This window comes from Sapajus apella, unplaced genomic scaffold (assembly GCF_009761245.1).
Source record: "Sapajus apella isolate SASKATOON/1434 unplaced genomic scaffold, GSC_monkey_1.0 scaffold12, whole genome shotgun sequence".
In the NCBI taxonomy this organism is placed as follows: Eukaryota; Metazoa; Chordata; class Mammalia; order Primates; family Cebidae; genus Sapajus; species Sapajus apella.
The window spans coordinates 33,454,701-33,477,651 of record NW_022436952.1 but is presented as its reverse complement, the minus strand read 5'-3'; the positions used below and the strand labels follow the sequence as shown (position 1 = coordinate 33,477,651).

At 48.0% G+C, this 22,951-nt stretch overlaps 2 protein-coding genes across 2 annotated transcripts; one reads left to right on the top strand and one right to left on the bottom strand.

Annotated features, from left to right (window-relative positions):
- Positions 1–2,372: 2,372 nt before the first annotated feature.
- CCL13 (C-C motif chemokine ligand 13) lies at positions 2,373–4,822 on the top strand. The gene is given in 3 exon segments (XM_032279383.1): positions 2,373–2,902; positions 3,667–3,820; positions 4,240–4,822. Coding segments are annotated over 3 exon segments (411 nt in total). The 5' UTR covers positions 2,373–2,753; the 3' UTR covers positions 4,348–4,822.
- Positions 4,823–6,552: 1,730 nt separating this feature from the next.
- CCL1 (C-C motif chemokine ligand 1) lies at positions 6,553–9,424 on the bottom strand. Its single transcript, XM_032279370.1, has 3 exons — positions 9,224–9,424; positions 7,929–8,040; positions 6,553–6,832 (listed from the first exon to the last, which is right to left on the bottom strand). The coding sequence occupies exons 1-3, from the start codon at positions 9,297–9,299 to the stop codon at positions 6,730–6,732; spliced, it is 291 nt and encodes a 96-aa protein (XP_032135261.1). The 5' UTR covers positions 9,300–9,424; the 3' UTR covers positions 6,553–6,729.
- Positions 9,425–22,951: the final 13,527 nt, after the last annotated feature.

Genomic DNA, 22,951 nt, shown 5'->3' with positions numbered 1-22,951 from the left:
ACAAGAAAACAATAAGAAAACCTTCAAATAAACTACCTGACAATAAATCCTTGAGGCAATGGATATCCCATTTACCCTGATGTAGTTATTACACATTGCATACCTACAACAAAATATCTCATGTAACCCATAAATATGGACTCCTACTATGTACTCACAAAAATTAAAAATTAAAAAATAAGCCTTCAGTTAATGAAGTTGAAATGCCAGAAATTCCCTGGAATGCTAGGAAGGAGTCCAGAGACTCAGGAAGTGGATCTGTTGGAATGGATCTATTCTATCTATATGCAAGCTGCTGAGCCATCCCTGACTGCACTCCCAGGGATCCCCAGGGGGCATACGCCCTTTAATCGAGGTATTAAGAAATGCTTTGATGAGATGTGGGAGGAGGGCAGCATGCTTGAGAGCTCCATGGTGGCTATTCTTTATAGATCAGTGATGTCAGTGGGGTATGCTATAATCCCATAGTTCTCAAACTTTTGTGTATATCAGGATCACTTGGAGGGCTTGTGAAAGCAGTCTGCTGCTGGTGGTAATTAAAGCGATCATGATGTGGACAGATTCTATTACTGTGTTACTTTCCATGATGCACCCAAAATATATGAGCAACCCAATCCCAGAATCCTATTTGTAAGGTCTATTTTATGGGTCCAATTCTATGTCAATAAGTAAGTGTCCCAACAAGAAATAGATAACACTTTAAATGGAAGACTTGGAGAAAGGTTTAATAAAGAAGCTATTTACAAAGATGTAAGTTGGTGAAGAGAGACCACGGGGGTGTTTGTTACTCTGAGGCTGTTAAGAACATGGTTACACTACAAAAATTTTGTCTCATTCTGTAGGATGTCTGTTCACTCTGATGATAGTTTATTTTGCTGTGCAGAGGCTCATTAATTAGATCCCACTGGTCAATTTTGGCTTTTGTTGCAATTGCTTTTGACGTTTTCATCAAGAAATCTTTGCCTGTGCCTATGTCCTGAATGATATTGCCTAGAATTTCTTCTCGGGTTTTTATAGTTTTGGATTTTACATTTAAGTCTTTAATCCATCTTGAGTTCATTTTTATATGAGGTGTAAGGAAGGGGTCCAGTTTCAATGTTCTGCATATAGCTAACCAGTTTTCCCAGAACAGTTTATTAAACAGGGAATCCTTTCCCCATTGCTTATTTTTGTCAGGTTTATCAAAGATCAGATGGTTATAGATATGTGGCCTTATTTCTGAGATCTCTATTCTGTTCCATTGGTCTATGTGTCTTTTTATACTAATACCATGCTGTTTTGGTTACTGTAGTCTTATAGCATAGTTTGAAGTCAGGTAGTGTGATGCCTCCAGTTGTGTTCTTTTTGTTTAGGATTGTCTTGGCTATTCCACTGAGGCCTGTCAGGTGGTGAGGGGAAGGGAGAGCATCAAGATAAATAGCTAATGTAGGTGGAGCTTAATACCTAGGTGATGAGTTCATAGGTGCAGCAAACCACCATGGCACATGTTTACCTGTGTAACAGACCTGCACGTCCTGCACATATATCCTGGAACTTAAAATAAAATTTTTAAAAAAGAATGTACTCCTAAATCTAAAAAGAAAGAGCAGGGGTTACCTCACCAAACCTGGATAGGAGAGTCTTGGTAAGACTACCTTGAAAGAAGTTAAAACCATTTGTTGAGGGATGTATCCATGTTGAGGAACACAGGGAGGCAACAGAGGAAGAAGAAACTCAACTTCACCCAATTCTGTTGTCCTCAGGGGCTCCGTTGTGACTAAACTCAACCAGAAGCTAGACGGCCAGCAACCTCACTGATATAACCCACCAAGATTGGGTTCCCAGGGCAGAGAATAGAATGGAAAATAATGGAATGTGTGTCTGAAGGGACAGCTTGTAATATCCTTTTCTCCTGTGGGTCTTGACACATTTTTGTATCAAAGGTAGGACACAAAATAAATTGAGTGGTGTACAGTCTTCTGATATTCTCTTGAACAGATTGCACAAGATTGAAATGATCAGTTCCCTGAATGCTTGGAGGAATTTGTTGTTCAAGCCCATTGAGCCCAGAGAATGTTTTGTGGGAAGATTTTCAATTACTGATTCCAATTCTTTAATAGCTTTAGAATGACTTTCTATTTTTTATTTCTTTGTGGACCCTGGTAAGTTAGATTTTTGGGAAAGTCATCCATTTCCTCTAAATTAAATTTTTGGCATAAGGTTCTTATTATTTTCTTTTTGGTGTATGTAGGCTCTGCAACTGGTTATATGTACCCTTTTCCTTTTCCTTTAGTTTTTTTTAGTGTAGGTGGAGCTTAATATCTAGGTGATGGGTTGATAGGTTCATCAAACCACCATGGCACATATTTACCTATGTAACAGCCCTGCATGTCCCACAGGAATTAATTTTCATTGTTTTTCTTTTTCCTGTTGGAGAAAGTAAGCAGAGAACAGCTGCTTGGATGGCTTCCCATGGTGAGTGGTTGGGGCACATTCCTCTCTGGCTGCTTGTGGCCTGGACAGCCAGAAGGAAGCCATGCTGTGCTGCTTCAACCTCAGCTTTCCTCTTGAATTTCCTAGAAAAGTCTTTGGTCTGCACCTCCAGTTCAGCATATTCAGGACCCCCCTTCATCATAACTTGGTCATTACCCTGCTCAGGCCAAGGTCCTCTGAGAGCTCCAACCGTCTTCACTCCCTGTAAAAGGCAGGCAGAACAGCCAGAGGAGCAGAGAGACCAAGAAACATTGTGAAATCTCCAACTCTTGCCCTCCAACATGAAAGTCTCTGGAGCACTTCTGTGCCTGCTGCTCATAACAGCAGCCTTCAGCCCCCAGGGGCTTGCTCAGCCAGTTAAGGCCCCTCTTCCCTTCATCTCTCCCTTCCTTTTTCTCTGTTTCTCTCTTCTAGAAAGCCCTAAGCCCAGGCACCCCCACTTTTTTTAAGACAAAGTCTTACTCTGTGGCCCAGGTTGGAGTGCAGGGGTGTGATCTCAGCTTGCTGAAACCTTTACCTCCCAGGGGTTTAAGCAATTCTCTTGCCTCAGCCTTCTGAGTAGCTGGGAATACGGGCACCTGCCACCACACCCAGCTAAGTTTTGTATTTTTGTAGAGACAGGGTTTCACCAGCCTGGTGGGCCAGGCTGGTCTTAAACTCCTGACCTCAAGTGATCTGACTGCTTTGGCCTCCCAAAGTGCTGGCATTACAGGCGTGAGCCACCGCACCCAGCCGTTGTCCTACTTCTAAGCCCACCAGAGCGGTAAGGTTCCTCAGAGGTTTACTTTAACATCTAATTTTAAAGACAGAAAGCTGAAGCGCAGGTTGGGGACAGAAGAGACCCTACCCAGACACCTCCAGGTTATCCCAGAGCAAGAATGAAACCTAAGCTTCTGACTCCAAATTTAGGGCCTTTTCTTTGACCTCATCTGATCATCCCAAACTCTGCAGATCTGGGACCACACACAGGACCTTTCCCACTGGCCTTGCCCATGGCCTCCCCTAGATGGCAGTGACACGTCCCCACCATGCAGCTGAGAGTTTGAGACCCTGAGGCACATGTCACAGGTCTCACCTCACCTCAGGGTTTAGGGTGCGAGTGCTGGGCCTGGGGGTGAGTAAGATCTACTTCTTCCTCTTTGCTTTGCAGCCCATACAGATTCACCTTGCTGCATTCCAGCTGAGAAAAGCCTAACACATCCTCAAAGGCTTTTCCTTTGTAACTTTATTTCTAAGTGAACTCAATGTCCCATCCATCTGCTGCTTCACATTTAGCAGTAAGAAGATCTCCTTGCAGAGGCTGAAGAACTATCAGATCACCAACAGGCAGTGTCCCCAGAAGGCTGTCATGTGGGTAGAAAACTCCTGCTCACCTGGCTCCTCTCCACCCTCTGCCCCAGGAGACAGACATCAGACTGATTTGGTATCTGACTCAGGATGAGATCTAACCAGAACATATGATGCAAATCCTCCTATTTTGACTGCTCAACAGGCCGAAAGAGGGTCTATAACTTCCCATGCCCTGCTCACTGGATGGGCACCAGCCCACAGCCTTTAGCAGTTGCCAGGATCAGTTTCCCAGGGCCAGCAAGAGCAGCAGCTGCCTCCAGAGAACGCTCCTGTCCACACACCTCCTACTTCCTGTCCCAGAAGGATGTCCCTTCACCTGTAGCAGGTGGGCCAGGCAGGTTTACAGCTCAGTGTGTCATCTCCTGGGTAAACCCTCAAAGAGTTCCATCCTAACAGTGCCAGCTTTCCTTCCTCCACAACTTCAGAACCAAACTGGGCAAGGAGATCTGTGCCGACCCAAAGGAGAAATGAGTTCAGAATTATATGAAATGCCTGGGCCAGAAAGCTCACACCCCGAAGACTTGAACTCTGCTGCCCACACTGAAATCAAGCCAGAGTATGCAAAGTGACTTTTCCATTCTCCTCTGGCCTCCTCATCTATACTTTGGAGTATTTCTACCATCCTTTGCAAATAGAATGCGTTCTGTTTTGTGATGCAAAATGTACTCTGTGTTAAGTAATGTTGACTGTTATTTGAATTGTTGCTGGTTTGGAGTTTGAGTATGGGTGATCTTTTTTAAAGCAAGGCCTTGAGCAAGTTGGTTCCTGTCTGTGGGCTGCCGTGCCTTCCACTGTGAGCCACTGGCCGTGGGTTTGTCTTCTGCTGGCAGGGGTTGAGAGTGTGCCCGTGGGAGTCACGGACATGAAGGGTTGCTGCAAGGCAGGGAGGAGAACTCTTCGTGAATGTCAGGTGTTGCTAAATATGTTATTGTGGAAAGACGAATGCAATAATAGGCCTGCTGACATTTTGCAGAAAATACACTTTATTTAAAGTCTCTTACACAGTGATGTTTTCTTCAGGGGTAACTTCCAATCAGCAAGGGCGCTCAGAGGTGTGGGTGGATGGTGGAGCATGCTAGTGGAAGGCGAGTGTAGAGACCCTGGCCATGGGGCTAGCCTGGCTCATCTGAGTTTCAAGGAGGGCCTGCCTCACCAGCCCAGGCTGTTCTGGAACAAGGGCTCCAGTCCCCAACATAGACACCCCTGGCTCGCAGCTCCTCAGTCTCATATTCAGTTCATTTCTTCCTTTAAAACCACACGCCTACCCAAAGTAAACCCCTTCCTCCCACGCTAGTCTCCTGCTCCAATCCATGCCTCCCCAGTGCAAGCAGCAAGTGATTCTGACTTTGCGTGCCCCTGACTCCCAGGGGGAAACTAGATGACTGAGTCCTAGTGAGCCCCAGGATCAGCAGGGAAGAGGGGACTTGGGCAGAACAGACCTTAGAGGATGAGGAAGTGTGGTCATAGCAAAGATTCTTCCAGGGGAGGTGCAAGATGGCAATGTGGGGAGAGGGCCTTGGGGGGAATATCCCCAAAATGGTCAGATTCAGAGTTCCACGGTGTAAAAGTTGGAGACATGTAGAAAGGAAAGTTGAGGACAGGCTCTTGAGGAATTGGAATATCAGAATGTGGGGTTTAGATTCGTTCTGAAGGCAAGAGGAACGTATGAAGGTTTTTGAGTCATCCAGAGAGAAGGATGGGTGCCAGGAAGAGTAGCCAGTGGCTGTGAATGAGATGGAGTTGGGAAGGGAAGGCTGAAGACAGCCTACTGCAATTGTCTAAGCAAGAGGAAATAGTGGGAGACGAAGGGCAGTTATGGGGGTAGAGGGGAGGAGGCAGATTAAGAAGACTGGGCCAGATGTGTGACATGTTGAATGGGGAAAGAGGGAAACACAGCATGAGACCTTCGCCCTCTAAAAGTGACCTTTAAAGGCATGCCAACCCCAAAACCTAGAAATACTTCCTTCCCTGGCTATTCTCCTCGAATCATACTTCGTACAAATTGGAGGTTGTGACTGTCCCTTTTAAAGCACCAGAACCTCCTCTTCCACCAAGGGTTCTCCTGCTCTTCCCAAGACAGCCTCACTCCTCCAGATAAGCTGGGTGGGCATCTCGATCAGACCCAGAGCCCACCCATGGCTGGACACCCAAGGAGAGATCGGCACTGCTGACAACAGCAGGGCCTGTCCCCTGGATCTTGTACCACACTGCATCAGGCAGTACAGTTGGCAATTTAGGACGCCAGGAGGAGTTGTCCTGGGAGGCAGCAGCCCTGGGTTCGATCACCAGATCCGCCACCCCCCACCCCAACTTGCTGCATCTCTCTTTAGCCCTCAGCCACCTCACAGGCAGAAAATCTCACATGATCCCCTTCAGATAGGGCAGCTGTGATTTAGTTATAATATCACCCCCCGAGCCCTCTGGGCAGGGCAGGAAGAAGGAGAGTCCTGCACCCAAATGTGACCCAGCTGTGAACCCCAGCTTTCTCTTCCACTGTACACCTCTTGACAGCCAAACTTGGAGGCAGAAAATCTGCACCACCACACCAGTCAAAGCTTACTCCCCAGGACAAAGGCAGCTACTGAGAGGTAGAGAGTCACTAATTTAGTTCAGTTCCCCTGGCATCAGGTGCAACATGCCTCCCTCTTCCTTCCCCATCCTTCAGCCCCTGGCCACCACCTCCCAATGCCCATCAAGTTTTCACTCTGAAATCCAAGAGACACAGAGGGGTGGGGGTTGATGATTCTATAATTTAAATGTATAAATTGTGACAACATAGCTTATAAAGACCAAGCTGATCCTCCATGTCCCAGCAAACGTGGGGCAGAAGGAACAATGCAGGGCTGGGGGCTTCAGGGAAAAGTGAAGCCGTGTGATTTCCAGAGCCCATGACGGAAAGAAATCTGCTCATTTTCTTTTTGGCGGGCAGTAGCTCAGCTTTTCTACGTACTTCTGAGCCCATTTGTCAGTCTTCAAGGCACAGGCTTCCTTGCCTCCCTTCAGCTTGAATCTGTGAACAGAGAAAAAGAGAGAGGGCTGAGCCACCCACGCCACCACTGTGTGGGCACCGCACAAGCCCCATCTCTTCCTGCTGCCAGGTGCCCTAGGGTGCTCTTGCTGGGCCTTGAGCTCCCCTCTGTAAATGAAGTTGCTGCCCAAGATCTGTTGCTTGCACGCCGGGAAAGAGCCAACACACCAGGAGCTTATGAATTGAGCTTCCTGGACCCCTCTGCTGGTTTCAATTTGTTGTATCAGGGTGGGGCTGAAGACCCTGAAAACATTCTGATGATTAGCTGGGATGAAAAATTCCCATCCAAGAATAGCTCTCTGCTCCAGCGTTAATGTTTCTATGTCCATCTGGGACCTTACTTGTTGCATTGGACTCGTGTGAGTGTGTGTGTGTGTGTGTTCCTCTTTTGATCTTCTTATTTCCTAAACCAGACTATCGTCCAATCTATATATCAACTTTGTCTTTTACTATCTGGGTGATCTTAGACAAATATCTCTATCTTCCTGAACTTCACTTTTCATGATAACAAAAATATGTGCCCCAAGAGGATTGGCAGAGATAATACACATGAAAGTGCCTTAAAATGCTGACTGGTTTGTGAAAGCTACCCCAGTTAAGTTTATAAAGACCCTGTGATGCCGGCATCATGTTTATGCCCCTTCACAGGTAAGGAATACAGAAGGATACACAGATAATTAGGTACAAAGGAGTTACCTGTCCAAGGTTACCCAAGACTATAGGTTCCAAATCCAGAGGCAGGAATTAATCCTGGTTCCCTTGCTCTTTCCACTGCACAATAGTCCCTTTTGTTAAACAGTTCCTTCCTCTGAGCCTATAATGCTGGGATATAATACTTGGCACCTTGGAGTTTCAGGAAACACAAGTCACTGCAGGAGCACAGATGCATCCCTCTCAACACCTGCTAGGGAGCTCAGCGCTCCCCCTAGCGACCAAGCGCAACTTGCACCCAGGTGTTGGCGGCGCTGGGTTTAGAAACCTTATTCTGGTGAAATACTGCCATCTAGTGTCTACTATTCTAATTCCAGGCTGGCGGAGTTCTGTTCTCTAGGGAGAGATTGAACAGGTGATCACTTACATGAAACTATCCTGGCGGCAGCTGGAGCTGGTGTTTCTGTAACACTGGATTACCCCCAGGGAAGTCTTTTTCTTCATAAATGAGAAGCAACAGCTGGAGAGGGACACATGCACTAGAAGCGAAACACAAATGGTGGTTTGCATCCATTTCTCAACCTCCCACCTGTAGCACAAATTTTAAAAAGCAAGCAAACAAAAAAACGCCCCCCAGGACAAGCCCTGGCTTGGAGACCACATCTACAGGGTGCCGGCATGGTTCTGTGTCATCGGCTACCTCGTTCTGGGTCTAGGTGAGAGTCAGAAGATTGGGGTTCAGATCTGAGCTCCCCGCACACCAACTGAGTATCCTTGATGAAAGTGTACCGCCACCCCAGCGCCAGACTTCTCATCTGTAAAATGAGATTTTTTGGAGCCTGGTTTCTAAAAGCTCATCCAGTTTTGGTATTTCACCACACGTGCATGGTTCTGCCCCAATATTCATGTCCAAGGGCTCTGGGCCCTACACCCTGGGGGCCTGGCTAGTCTGACCCAGGACACTGTGATCCACAGTTCGCAGACCTGACCTGGGGAAGATTAGGAATTGTCCAAGGAGTCCAAACTGATGAGATGACAAGGGAAGAGCTCCCAGGAACTAGCTAGCTCCCTACTCAGCCTATTAAATCCCCTCCTGCCCTGGTCCTCTGCTCTTTCTGAGCCCCCAACCCCCACTCTGTCCATTTGTGCATTCTCCTCCTACACCTCATCCCCTAAGAGACTTGCATTCCAATCCCAGCTTCTTCCTCCTAGTTTTTCTGTTCACAACCGCTTTCATGACTGTTACTAGGTTAGTATTCTCCAAACAGCCTTGGAGAGTGGACATCATCACCTCCATTTCACCGATAGAGAAAGTAGAGTTTGAGAGCTAAAGTGACTTCCCCAAGTGCAGCTGACTGATAGAGCCCTGGTCCTGCATTCAGAGTCTGTTTAGTGTCTGTCACACTGTGGAAGCTACATCCAGGCCCTGCCCTAGACTTTGGGGCTCCCAGCTTTACCTAGGTAACCTCACAGGTTCCCTCCCTTGGGCCTGAATGAAGCAGAGCTGCCTTGTACTGAAGCTGGAAGTTCATTTCTCTGTGTTAGCCCCAACTCATGGTTCTCCCACTGGCCCTCACCCCCAGCCCACCCAAGTTCACCATTCCTCCTCTTTAGATAGGAAGAAGGGAGATAAGAGTTGGTGAGACCTGCTCCAACCCCAGAGTGGCTGACCACACTTCTACTCTCCCCAGAGAGAAACAAAGTGATGCCTGCCATACTCACTGCTCTTGCTGTCCACATCTTGTGGCCACATCCCAGCTAGCAGCAAGCACACCAGGGCCATGGTGATGATCTGCATGTCTAGTGGTCTGGCTCGGGCCTTCCTGGAGCAGCCTTGATGAGTCTGGTGAAGCTACAAGATCACCATTGTGCCATTCTGCAATGCCGAGGGCTTTTATTTTGAGACCAGGTGGAGTTTTCCAGGCCATGGTGGGAGGCACAAGTGAGAAGCCACAGGGACAGGGAACAGTTGCTCACACCCAGTGACCATGTGGTAAACTCCTTTCCCTGCCTCTCCTGGGTGGTATTTGTGGTGGTGATGGATTGATAGGTGACATTGGGAATTTCCCCAAGTGTGGGAGCCGATAAGAATCTTGAAAAAGTGCGTGGGAACTGCCCTGGTTGAGTGGGAAGCTAAGAAAAGTAAGTGAAAGGAAGTGACCCATGTGTGGCTTGTCCAACCCTGCGTCCTTCCATCCAGGCATGCAGCTGCTGTCACAGGGCAGAAGAGTCTGGACCTGGACAGAGATATACCTGCATTTGAATCCCAGTTCTGCAGACGAGGGAGGGATTACATAAACTTACCCAAATGCATATCCACACAAAATGCAAATAGCAATACATGTCTCAAGGGCGTGCGATAAGAATTAAATAAGATTCTCTATGTCAAGTGGCCTAGATAGTTGCTATTTCTATTTTTCTTCAAGCCTCACCACTTTTCAGTAGCTTATTCTGTTCGAGGTCCTTGGGTAGCCCCAGGGAAGGCAGTTACCAACGAGATGCACTGCCTGACCTCGGCCACTTCTCTTCAACTCACAAATAAACAAGCAAAAACCACCCAGAGCTACTTACTAGTATCTGAGGTCCTGCCATGGAATTTTCCCTTGTTGTTTGTTTTCTAGAGTCTCGCTCAGTGGCCCAGGCTGGAGCACAGTGGCACAAACATACTGCAGCCTCAAACTCCTGGACTCAAGCGACCCTCCCGCCTCAGTCAGGGAATTTTGCCTTTTTTTTTTTCTCTAGAGTTTCACTCTGTCGCCCAGGCTGGAGTGTAGTGTTGCAAACTCACTGCAGCTTCAGACTCCTGGGCTCAAGCAACTCTCCCGCCTTAGCCTCACAAGTAGGTATCTGGGTGTGCACTACCTCACCCAGATAATTATTTTTTATTTTCATAGAGATGGAGTCTCACTGTGTTGCCCAGGCTGGTCTTGGACTCCTAGGTTCAAGCGATCCTTCTGCCTCGGCCTCCCAAAGTGCTGGGATTACAGGTGTAAACCACCACCCCAGCAGGGAGGATGTTCTTTAAGCAACGCCTTCTGTGCCCTGATGTGGAGAAGGGAATGCTAAGTAGAGGCGGGGTCTTGTGTGAGGATGACAAGGCATCAGGGGAGCACACTTCATTCCGAGTCATCAGGAAAAGCTGAAGTGTAGGGTGCAAAGAAAGTGACAGGAGTGAGAGAGTGGCTTCAGAGAGATGTGGCTGTACAGCTCCAGAGGAGTCTGGGTCATGAAGACGTATGTAGCGCTTGTAATAAAGAGCACATAGTAGGTGCTCAAGAAAAGTAGCTGAGCCAACTCTAGGCATTGAAATCATGAGGCCCATGTGTATCACATGGCTAGACTGATGTACTCTGATCACACACTCTCTAGCACAAAAACATGCAGTGACTCTGCACCATCAATTGGATGGAGCACCGAGCTTCTCATCTGGACATTTGTGGTTCTTCATGTCATGCCTCAGAGGATGCCAAGACATTCAGGTAATTGCAATTCCTGACTGCAAGTAACTGCCACTTGCTATACTGTCTCTAAGGATTTTGCTTCTGCTGTAACCTCCCCTTGCAGAGCCCACCTCTCTATCTCCCTCTGTGAAGATCCTACCCATTGCAAATGCCATTGTCTCCACAAAGGCACTTCTGCCATACCCAGCAGATAGGATCTCAGCCTCTTGTGAGAACCCTCACGCCATATAAAAAGTCTTATATTCCTGCAACACTTTCCTTCAGGCCGCCCCCCAAACCAACACCTACATGGGAATCTGGCCTGTCCAAGTTGAAAGGGCCCTTCCAGGCTATCTGAAACAGTGGCTCTTAAGGTTTTGCAAAAATCAGAATATCTTAGTTCCATTTCAGAATCAGAATTAAAACACATGTACTCGTACATGTTGGAAAGAAAAAAATTCTAGGTAATTTTCTCAGACACCAGAAGGTGAGAATCACATATCTAGTATAATCACTTCATATTGTGATGGAAAAATGAGAGGAAAGTGACTTGTCCAAGGTCATGTTGACCTCAGGGACGATGGGACTTGAGGCCTGGTCTTTTGACCTTCATGTGCAGGTGCCTCTGGGAACACACTTTTTGCACAGTCCATAGCTAACTTCCTCCACTCAGCCCAACCAAGTACCATTTCTCCCTTCAACTGCTTCCTGCCACCTAAAAGTGGTTGAAACCACGGACTACTGTTGTCTATATCCTATTCTCTTTGTCCTTAGGGATGGATAAATACTATGTGTGATTCATCCCACTGTGCGCTACGTATCCATCTTTTTCCTTCAACTTTTAAGTTCCGGGATGCATGTGCTGGATGTGCGGGTTTGTTGCATAGGTAAATGTGTGCCATGGTGGTTTACTGCACAGATCAACCCATCATCTAGGTACTAAGCTCCTTAATCCCTTAGCTGTTGCTCCCGGTGCTCTCCCTGCCCCTCAGTGCCCCCGACATGCCCCACTGTGTGTTGTTCCCCACCACATGTTCATGTGTTCTCATTGTTCTGCTCCCACTTATAAGTGAGAACATGTGGGGTTTGGTCTTCTGTTCCAACATTAATTTGCTGAGGGAGATGCCTTTCAGCTCCATCCATGTTCCTGCAAAGGACAAGATCTCATTCCTTATAATGGTTACATAGTATTCCATGGCATACCTGTACCGCATTTTCTTTATCCAGACTATCATTGATGGGCATTTGGGTTGATTCCGTGTCTTTGCTATTGTGAAGTGTGCTGCAGTGAACATGTGTGTGTCTGTATCTTTATAAAAGAATGGTTTATATTCCTTTGGGTATATACCCAGTAGTGGGAGTGCTGGGTTGAATGGTATTTCTATGAGAGATGAATTCTTTTTTATTCCTTTACCATGGGATGTCAGGAGAAAGAGAAGATACAACTGGGTGGTCAGTCAGCTGAATGTAACTGCGGATCCTTTAGGTGTAGGAAGCAGAGAGGGGAAAATGTGACCACCTCGGAAATTCTTTGCTCTTCCCCTCCTCCTGGGGTTGCTGCCCAGCCCCGTCAAGAAGGAAAACAGGCTGTTCCTCCCCCACTGGCTTCCCCTCCCCCACCTCACTGTGGCCGCAGTTAGACCAGCACAGGCAAAAAAGAGAGCAGCAAGACTTAGTCATGCTTTTCCTCTCCAGGCTCCTTCAGCACACGGAAGGAGCTGGCTGGAGGCTCTTATCACACAGAAACGTAATCGGTATCGCGTCCACTCCAATGTGACTGCCAAGGACACAGGCTTCTCCAGGCTCTAGTATAAAGGCTAGGACCAAGTCATAACTCAATTAAATAGTTGTGTAACTGAACAAGCTGGGACAGATGGCATAGGATGGACTGATGTATAAGAGATGCTCTCAGAATAAACACTGAACCAGTTATTCATATGAACACATTTCTTGGTTAGACATTTGAAAATCAGAACTGCCCGGAGATAGGTTTGCTTAGTCATCTTTTACGAAATAAGTGCCAATTACAGAGGATAGGTAGAAATCAGATAGAGTTCAGCCCATGCAGCTGCCTCCTAAGAGATCTCTGGCCACATCCAGTGATGTCCAAGGGTGTCCAGGAGTGCTCCAGCCCTCTTTCCTCCTCCTGGATGTCCTGAGCAGCCTAGAGCTTGGCCCTGCCTGCTTGCCTTGCAGTTCAGCCTGATCCTTGCAGATCAGGGCACAGGAACTGACAAGGGAGGAGTCATTTGCCCAGCATCATACAACCACAGAAATACTGGTCTTGCTTTGTCCAGCCCTGGGGTCAAGTGTTCTGAGTTCCCTCACTTAGAGAGGAAGCAAGCTATGCAGGAAAAGCAGGATAGGCAGACACAGCTGGGTCAGATCTCAGCTCCACCACTTGACCCTGGGCAAGTAACTTATGCTCTCTGAGTCTTTGCTCTTTCTCATAAGCTGCACAGCTGACTGGACTTGGCCAACTCTCCTGATGTTTTTAAGATAAACTCCCCAGGCTGAGGCAGGAGAATCGCTTTAACCCAGGAGGCAGAGGCTGCAGTGAGCCAAGGTTGTGCCACTGCACTCCAGCCTGGGTGGCAGAGCAAGACTCTAGTCTTAAAAAAAAAAAAAAAAAAAGATGAACTCCCCAAGCCTTAAACATGTTTATTTGAGGTGACCCAAAGGACCAAGTGAGATTTAAGAGAAGGGAGGGGAGAGGAAAAGAAAAAGTTGAATCATTCAAAATCATTGCAGAGCACCTAATAGGTACCAGACACTGGGGATACTGCAGGGGCCAAGACAGACATGGGCCCTGGTATTGGGAATTGTGGTAAGTCAAGGTAAGTGCTTTGAGGAGACAATGTCCTGTGAGCTGCAGAGTGTGCAGAAATGCTCACCACAGGGTGAGACACATGGTAGATGCTTCAGTGACACTGTGTCCTTCTTTCCTCTCCATCCTGGCCCACTCTCAGCGTCAGCACATGAACCCAAGCAGTGCCCTCTCCCCAACTGGGGCCACTTCCTGGTCTCTTTCCCTTCTCATCTGGTGCTGCTCGACACCCACGCCAAGCCTTGCGTCATTGCCCACATGAGCACAGTGTCCTCTCGGGTCCTCCAGTCTGCAGCAGACCCCCTACATCCTGCAAGCACAAGTTCAAATCCACAGCAAAGGCCCGAGCACCCAAGCAGCTCGGGATTCAAAGCCCTTTCTCATGTTTTCCAGCACCTCCCTACACTCTGCCCACATACCCTTTTCCCTTATTTTTTCCCCTGACATTTAGGATTTTTTTTTTTTTTAAGAAGGCTTCTCCTATTTACGTCTCAGAAACATTGTGAAGGAGGCATGGAGAACCCCTCGTAGCAATAGGAAAACCGAGGGGTGCCCCAAAGGATGTCACAGGAACCCAGCTTTTCAAGATGCTGCTGATTCTGACACGAGCATGGCCCACCGTGCTCAGGGTGACATGCAACTGTCTCAGTTGGCCTCACAGAGTCCTGCCCAGCACAGAGGGCAGAGTTGCAGCTACTCAGTCCAGCTCGCTGCCTGCACGTACACTGGCATTTACTGCCCCTTCTGCCCGGAGCACTCTTTGCTACTTTATGTGCCTGACTTCCTGCAGGCTCTCCAAGTAGGAGCTCCCCAAGTGAACCCAGCCCAATCCTCACAGCAGGCACCTCACACTAGTGTAATTTCCCGGTGGTTCACACTCCTTCCCACCTAGAAGCTCCCAGAGAGCAGGGGTCTTTCTGCCACGGTCGGCATTTCATACTGCAGCGTTTAACACTGCGCTGGTGTGCAGTAACTATTAGCTGGAGAAGAGAGAAGGAGATATTTTAACATCACTATGGCTGAGCTCATGTCACAGTTGAGAAACGAAGACCTTGGAGGTTAGCAGGCAGGAGTTCACACAGGTTGCCCAGATCAGAATCGGGATAAGGAACTCTGGCCCAAATCCTGTGCTTTGCTGTACCACACTGCGAGGTAGAAGACTGCAATTTCCATGTGTGCTAATGAGCACCATTCAACACGTGAGAGTCCAATGATAGGTTGCAGTTCAACAATATCTTCATTCATTCATTGGTCCATTCATTCATTCACTCAGCAGACATCTTTCAGCTGGGCCTGTGAGGATGAAGGCAGAATTGGTTGGAAGGAGAGAAGGACAGGGAGCAGCATAGTGAGCAACGGTTAAAAGGGTGGGCTCTGAAGCCAGAATGCCCAGGTGCCCAGTCCCAGCTCCCCTGAACACTATTTGTGTAACTTCTTTGAGTTACTTAACCACTGAGCCTCATCTATAAACAGGGATAATAATAGCATCTACTTATAGGCTTGTTGTGAAAATTAAATATAAAGGACTTAGAATAGTGCCTGACATATTTCTCTGGGGAAATGGGAACAGTGACATCACTGCATGAAAGCATGTAGGCTGCTGTCTTCAGAACTCGGGGGTGTGTGAGGCTGCGTGGCAGGGAGTGGCTAAAAATGAAGGGTGAGGAGGGCTGGATCCAGTTGCCCAAGATCCTGTTTACTGAGCTTTGCCTTGACCCTGTTGGCAATAGAGGGCCTGAGCTACTCGTTTGCTCAGGACAGAGGGTGGCCAGAGCTGTGGAGAGGGCTGAGGGCTGGTGCCAAAGGCTAGGACAGATTGAAAGGAGGCAGCCAGGTTGGGGAGGCCGCGAAAGAGCTCTGGGGAGAGAAGATGAGGGTCGAGGTTGCATATGGGAGCGTGTGAAAGCCAGAATATAAGCTGGCTCTGCCACCTGGTCTCTGCAGGAGTTGGGCAAGTTCCTCTCTCTGAGCCTCAGTTTCCTCACCCCAAAAGTGAGAAATTTGGCCTAAATCAGTGACTCTTGTCCTTGAAATGGGATTCTATTTTTTTTTTTTTTTTTTTGAGACGGAGTTTCGCTCTTGTTACCCAGGCTGGAGTGCAATGGCGCGATCTCGCCTCACCGCAACCTCCGCCTCCTGGGTTCAGGCAATTCTCCTGCCTCAGCCTCCTGAGTAGCTGGAATTACAGGCACGTGCCACCATGCCCAGCTGATTTTTGTATTTTTAGTAGAGAAGGGGTTTCACCATGTTGACCAGGATGGTCTCGATCTCTTGACCTCGTGATCCACCCGCCTCGGCCTCCCAAAGTGCTGGGATTACAGGCGTGAGCCACCGCGCCCGGCCCTGAAATGGGATCCTTACGTGGAACATTTGGGAAGCTTTGGTCAAAAAGACATGTGCTTGAATCCCACTTTAGACCTCCACATTCTAAATGCAGGGCAGCTGGGGTATCCTGAAAAGCCTTCTCAGATAATCCAATCCCATTTCTCCACCCTGTCAAAAGCCCCTAACCTGGATGGTCACTGGGACTCTCTCTAGCTTGGCATTTACTGACTCGGGATCTCCAAGCAAGGTCAGACTCCTGCCCACCAGCCATGCCCAAAGCATCAACCCTGCTGGGACCGGCAATTGGGTCTGGCCTGTTAATAGCAGTCATGCGGAGGGGGCCTGCTGGGGAGGTTACCAGAAATGCCCCTTCCCCTTCTGATGAAACCTAATGGGACTGAGCCTGGCCTTTGAGGCATTTAGGTCCCTCACCCACCGTAAGAGCCACACTTGAAATCCTTCCATCTGAAGCTTAGCAAGCACCTCGAACTCAGAGTGTGTTATGAACTCAGCATCGTGGTTCTTCAGCTGTTTGATACTCAAGTATCAAAAATATTCACCTTGCAACACCTCTGTGAGTATCCAAGGGGTCCCTGGGGTCAGGCATACGCCATACACAGCTTGGTGCCCAGGGGTACAGTGGATGAAAGAGCCCTTTCATCTTCTCCCTCCTGGCCCCCACTCCAGTAGAACAGGAAAAGCCCTTAGGAAGACCTGGGTTAGACTGGGTCATATTACACATGAGCAGCCTGAGGCTAAGTAAGAAGAAGTGAATTGTGGGGACTCAGTAACATGGCCCTGCAGAGAGCCCTGCCTCTTAGTTCCCAGGTCAGGCTGTTTGTCTTGTGAGTTGCTGGCTGTGTGCTGATATCTGGAGGGCTCGCTGTGGACGGAGAGAAGGTGAGGATGCTGCGGTTCTGCAGGATTTCCACAGCCCACCTGGAGGCCAGGACACAGTGCCTTTGCAAAGAGTGGTGGGGGGGGAAAGCCCTGCATTTTCACCCCACAGAGCAAGGATGCAGGGACAGGAAGTGGCAGCATTGACTTCAAAATATGACCACTAAAACCAGCAAGGCTACCCATCATTGAAGTGACACACCCACAGGCTGCTGGGAAAGTCCCCCAAAGAGCCCTTCCCTTTCTTGGGTGGCAGGTGGAACAGCCTAGGACACGCCATGGCCCACAGCTCATTTCCCAATGCATCGTGAGCCTACAGTCCTGGGATTTCATCTGTCCATGTCTCTCAGGCCTGGCCCACTTCATGAGAAGCCCCTGTCACCTGGTCTGGCCTCCTGGGCTCTGGAGTGAACAGAACTGACCACAGATCCTGCAGTAAGCTCAAACTGCTCACCCTTAGCAACTGAAGCTGAGCCTCAGACACACTGGTCAATCCAGAGTCCAGCATCTGGACTTGCCTTCTCCTCCATCCTCTGATGGAGTGCTATCCAGACACCCACATTTTAATCCAGTTGTCACTCACTAGTACCTGGTCCATTCTGCTCATCACCCTAAGCCTCTGATCATCATCTGTTAAACTGGGTTAACAATGCCTTTGTCTCAGGAATGTCATAAAGACTGAATATGGAACTACATGCAAAGGCTTCCAGCACAGAGCCTAAGCTCAGAGGTTGTGATTTCTCTGTGTCCTGTGTTTCCTTCCTCCCTGCTTGGTTTTACTAGGCATCTGTATAGCTGCTCTCAAGAACCGATTCTAAGTCAGTCAGGTCCTGTTTCTCAGCTCTGGCTGGCAAGCATTGCTTCCTGGGAAGAGTGTGAGTTTCAGGAGCCAGGTTTACAAGGTGGCACCTGAAGTCAGGACTGCTGCCTGCCAGCTGAAGCTAGACCCTGCAGTCTGTCTCCCACCCATCTTGTGACCCTGACCAAGACAAGCGACATAATTTACATGGTTCAATGCAAAATGAAAATGATGACTTTCTTCTTCAAGAACTAGGAATTTCAAGACAGCACAAGTCAGATGCCATGAAACCAGGCAGGTACCTATTGGGTTACTCTCTGGAGTCCCCTCTGCCCTGGCTTGCAAGGTGACTTTCCAGAATCCCACAATTATGGTTTTATTGGCCTATTAAAGTCCTTGATAAAAAGATGTATCCTAAATGAGGCAGAGAGACGCGTTTCACTTCCCCCTAAAATAGCTCCAAGTGGCACATTTAACCCTCAAGTCATGCAGCACCCTCAGCTACTCTCCCCTGCTCCCCAGCAGAATCAAAGACCAGAGATGCTGTCGGCAAGTCAGATCTAAGATGGTGCAGAAGGGGGAATTGTGGAGAAGGGGCAGACAGGAAGAACGTGAAGGCATTCATTCTGCTAACCTGGATTCCTTCTCGGCCACTGTTTCTAGCAGAACTAATCTCAACTAAAGACTCCTTGTACCTCTCAGACGTGATGTGATTCAGTAATGGGGTGTGTTGGGTGCCCAGCACAGTGTCTGGCATAACAAGTAAGGACCTCAATTAAAGGAATCTGTCACCAGTCTCCTCTGCAACCACTTCTAGCCACCTTCAATGCTTGGGTTCTCTGACACCCAGCTGTGATAAAACGGGCAGATGGCTCTGAATGCCCCACACCCCCTCTCCTAGCCCCTCTTAGACATAGCCATGAACAGCACTGAGGAAAGGAAGAGGCAACAGGGAGCCTGGCTTTTGTCCTGGCTCTGCCACCCTTGGTGTCTGTCTGCATCAGTGTCCTTGTCCATAAGAGGTAGATTTTAGTCTTTTTCTAGCTTAGGTGACCAGAGGTGGTAAGCCTCACAGAAGACAATGACTGCATGGACGGGGTGTTTGACTGAGCAGAAGGTTATCAACACTACCATCCTTTTACCATGACTGCCTCTCACTCACCCTCCTTCCCAGCCAAGCGACTGAAATAATTCATTCCGCTCTCTCCAGTTTCTCACCTCCCACGTTTTCAACATGCTGCAAACTGGCCTCTGCCCTCTGCTACATCACCAAAACGGCAATGGCCAGAGTCATCGGTCAACTGCCTGCTGCAAATCCAAGGCCCCCCTGGCTGTCAACTGGCCTGACCTCTCAGCACCCTTGATCTGTTGACCCTTCCTTCCTGAAACATCCCTTGCCATGGCCTTCCTGGTTTTCCTTCAACTTGTATGGCTGTTACTCTGAGGCTGGTTAGGGGCTTCTCGTCCCCTGTCCACCCCTTAATCTTGATGTTCCCCTGTCCCTCTGTGACATTATGGTAATTAATAGCTAATATTTACTAAATGCTTCTTGTGTGCTAGGTAGTTCTCTAAGCACTTCACATGTATTAATGTGTCGAGTCTTCTAAAGCCCTGGAAGTAGATGTTATTATTTCCCCCCCCACTTTGCAGATCAGAAAACTGAGGCCCAGAGTTGTCTGAGGTTGCTTAACTAGTCATCAGGGAGATACCTGATGACTGTTTAAACACAAGCTGTCTGCCTCCAGACACCATGTTCTGAACCCGTCCTCCACACCTCCTCACAGCCGATTTGTTCCTGGATGCTGCCCAAACATTTTATCTTATCCTGCAAGGCTCCTCCTAATCTGGCCACAACCTACACCACCTATAACATCATAAACACACGATGTCCCCTAGGCTGAATTTCACACCCTTCCGCCAGACACACCCTGCTCTTTGCCTGTGTTCCTCCTCTCTCTTGGGGAGTGACCTTCTCCCTGTTTCATCAGCCAATGAGCTTCCACTCTTCTGACAAAACCTTGTTCAAAATTGCCTCCCCCGCACAGAGGCCTTCTCCACCTCCTCCCAACTTTCCCTCTTCTCTGAGTGCCAGGCGCCTTGCTCTTCTCTCTGTGGTTATGCACACTGCCTTATAATGTAATTCAAGCCGGGCGCGGTGGCTCAAGCCTGTAATCCCAGCACTTTGGGAGGCCGAGGCGGGTGGATCACGAGGTCAAGAGATCGAGACCATCCTGGTCAACATGGTGAAACCCCGTCTCTACTGAAACTACAAAAAATTAGCTGGGCATGGTGGTGCGTGCCTGTAATCCCATCTACTCAGGAGGCTGAGGCAGGAGAATTGCCTGAACCCAGGAGGCGGAGGTTGCGGTGAGCCGAGATCGCGCCATTGCACTCCAGCCTGGGTAACAAGAGCGAAACTCCGTCTCGAAAAAAAAAAAAAAAAAAATGTAATTCATTCATTCCCATGCCCGCCATCTTGGCCGGACTCTCAGCTCCTTGCCTAACGCAATGCACAGATGTACTAAGCATTGGCGAATGCTAAATGAGCATGTAAATGAACGAATGAGCGGGCCCCCATCTACACAGCACCTGAGACTTTAACCTGGTCTACTCTGTGTTTTAACAAACTGAGCTAAAAAACAAAACACAAAAACCCTAAGCCTTTACACCCACATCTACACAGGCTGTTGTATGCCTGCAATGACACATGCGTGCACGCATTCCCTCCTGAGACCTCATTCGCTTCCTGGCTCAGCTCCTCCTTAGGCTGTCTCAGCCTTTGTGCCATTCTCCACATCTGCACGACGTCCAGGCCTCTGAAATCCTACCTTTTATTCAATGTGTCATCTCAATCCTGCAAGGACTGAGTTTTGCATTCTTCCGTCATATTCAGGGCATTTCATGGGCCCTAACAGTTACAACCTCACCACAAAGTCATGTACGTTGTCAGGGAAGATGGTCTCCAAGCAGAAAGCAATGGCTACCAGTTATAATAACAGTCCTTTATATGTTCACAGCAACTTGTGACTTCCGTAGCCCCTTATACCCATCTGTAACTTTCAGCCTTACAACAAGGCATAGAATAGTTGTTGTAAATCTACTTTATAAATAAGGAAATCAAAGCTCATACAGATTAATCATACACATACACACACACACACACACACACACACACACACACACCTCCACCCAAATGCCCCGACAGAGTATGGGGCTGAGTGTTTAATGGGTAGCTAGTGATGGCTCTCTGTCTTCTCTTTCCCCAGTAGATCTGAAGTCTCCTATTGAAGAACCCATCAGACTCCATGTAATTCTGTTAATATACAGTCTTATCTCCCCAACCACAGCCCCTCAAGCCCAAAAGATGCTTGTCCCACATTGAAGCAGATCCATGCCAAGTGAACATGGAATGGGTCAGAGCCATGTAATAAGATTGGTCTCCTCCAAAGGCCTGCAAAGAAGCATTTCTTTTTAGCATCCACATCAGTATTTCCCAGGGCAAGCCTCTGCCAACGTCTCCCCTGTGTAAACAAGTAAGCAGGTGAATGCATTCTGGCTTTACTAATTCAGGTACATAAACAGAAAGGCAAGATGAATTTAAGACTATTATTAAATAAATGTGGTTCTCTTACTTTCAACCATATATAATTCTTTCTAACAGTATTATCGGGTTGAAGGTACTTAGAAGATATGCTTTAATGGAGGTTTTTATTGGGATTTGTAATTAGCTGAGCAATTGTGAGCACTTTAAAGTACTTGGAAGCAGACTAAACCCATTAAAGAGAATCAACCACTCAAAAACACAAAAGCGGTATCCATTTACACACAGGCAATTGCTGCGCCCATTAGAAATGCATATACTCAAGCAGCTACTGTAAATCTTACTCCTGATGCAGTATTTGACATCCCTCCCAGCAAGAAACACTCATTAATTAAGTCAACAAATATTTAAAGGATGCCTACTCTGTACTGGGCACTGTTGTATGTGCTGGTAACTGAGACACACAAGACATTTGTTTCTGTAGAGCTGATACCTGTGAGGAAGGCATCGTTTTCATGCAAGCCAATAAAGGAACAAGATAATTTCAAACAGGATAAGTCAATGAAGGAAATATAACAAAAGGGTATAACTAGAGGAAGGATTACGGAGTTTGCATTTGAGCTGAGACCTGAATGATAAATAGATGTGAAAAATGAAGGGGCTGAATGCTCCAGGCAGAGAGAATTGCAAACATGAGGTCTAATGCATCTTTGCTTATGCGACCCTCTGAATAAGACAAAGATTTAAGTAAGGGTAATTGATTGGGGAGGTGCAGGGAAAAGTAGTAAGGGAGTAGGGGAGCAAAACAGGGAAGGGACGCACTTAGTAAAGGCTGTGTTATCAAGCCAGCCCCACTAAGGTTGAAGTCTGAGAGGAGGGCAGGGGCCAGCTCCTGTAAAGCCTGGTAGGCCATGGTGTATTAGAAAGTCAGTCTTGGCAGGGCGCGGTGGCTCACGCCTGTAATTCCAGCACTTTGGGAGGCCATGGCAGGCAGATGTCTTGAGGTCAGGAGTTCAAGACCAGCCTGGCCAACATGGCAAAACCCTGTCTCTACCAAAAATACAAAAATTAGCTGGTCATGGTGGCGTACGCCTGTAGTCCCAGCTATTCTGGAGACTGAGGCAGGCAAATCGCTTGAACCCAGGAGGCAAAGGTTTTAGTGAGCAGCGGTGGCAGCACTGCGCTCCAGCGTGGATGACAGAGCGAGACTCCATTTCAGGAAGGAAGGAAGGAATGAAAGAAGGAAAGAAGGAGGGAGGGAGGAAGGAAAGAGTTTTTGTGTATTAGAAAGTCAATTATGAAGTGTAGTCAGGGATAGAAACTGATCCTTTTTTTAGTAAGACGTCTCTCTCAGCTGTATGAAGAACAGATTTAACAGATTTTCTGGAGAAGAAGAGAGAAGGTAGGAGAACCGGACAAGGGAGGGCAGTGGCCGCAGCTGGCCCAGGGGGTAGTGCAAAGTAGTTGGATCCAGGTATGTCATAAAGGTAGAGCAGGACTGACTGGTGGGTTAGATGTCGGGAACCAGGGGAAAGAAGGATGCAGCCTTGGCTTGGGTGTGCCAGTGCAGAGATAAGAGGAAGACAAGAGAAACAAGTTTCATCTCACTGGTCTCCAGGAT

What these genes read in the sequence shown, in the direction of transcription:
- CCL1 (XM_032279370.1), bottom strand. Translation starts at nt 9,299, where the DNA reads ATGCAGATCATCACCATGGCCCTGGTGTGCTTGCTGCTAGCTGGGATG. An exon ending in AGATGTGGACAGCAAGAGCA is followed by an intron (nt 8,041 to 9,223) that starts GTGAGTATGGCA and finishes TTTCGCTTCTAG; the next exon opens with TGCATGTGTCCCTCTCCAGC. An exon ending in TGCCGCCAGGATAGTTTCAT is followed by an intron (nt 6,833 to 7,928) that starts GTAAGTGATCAC and finishes CTCTGTTCACAG; the next exon opens with ATTCAAGCTGAAGGGAGGCA.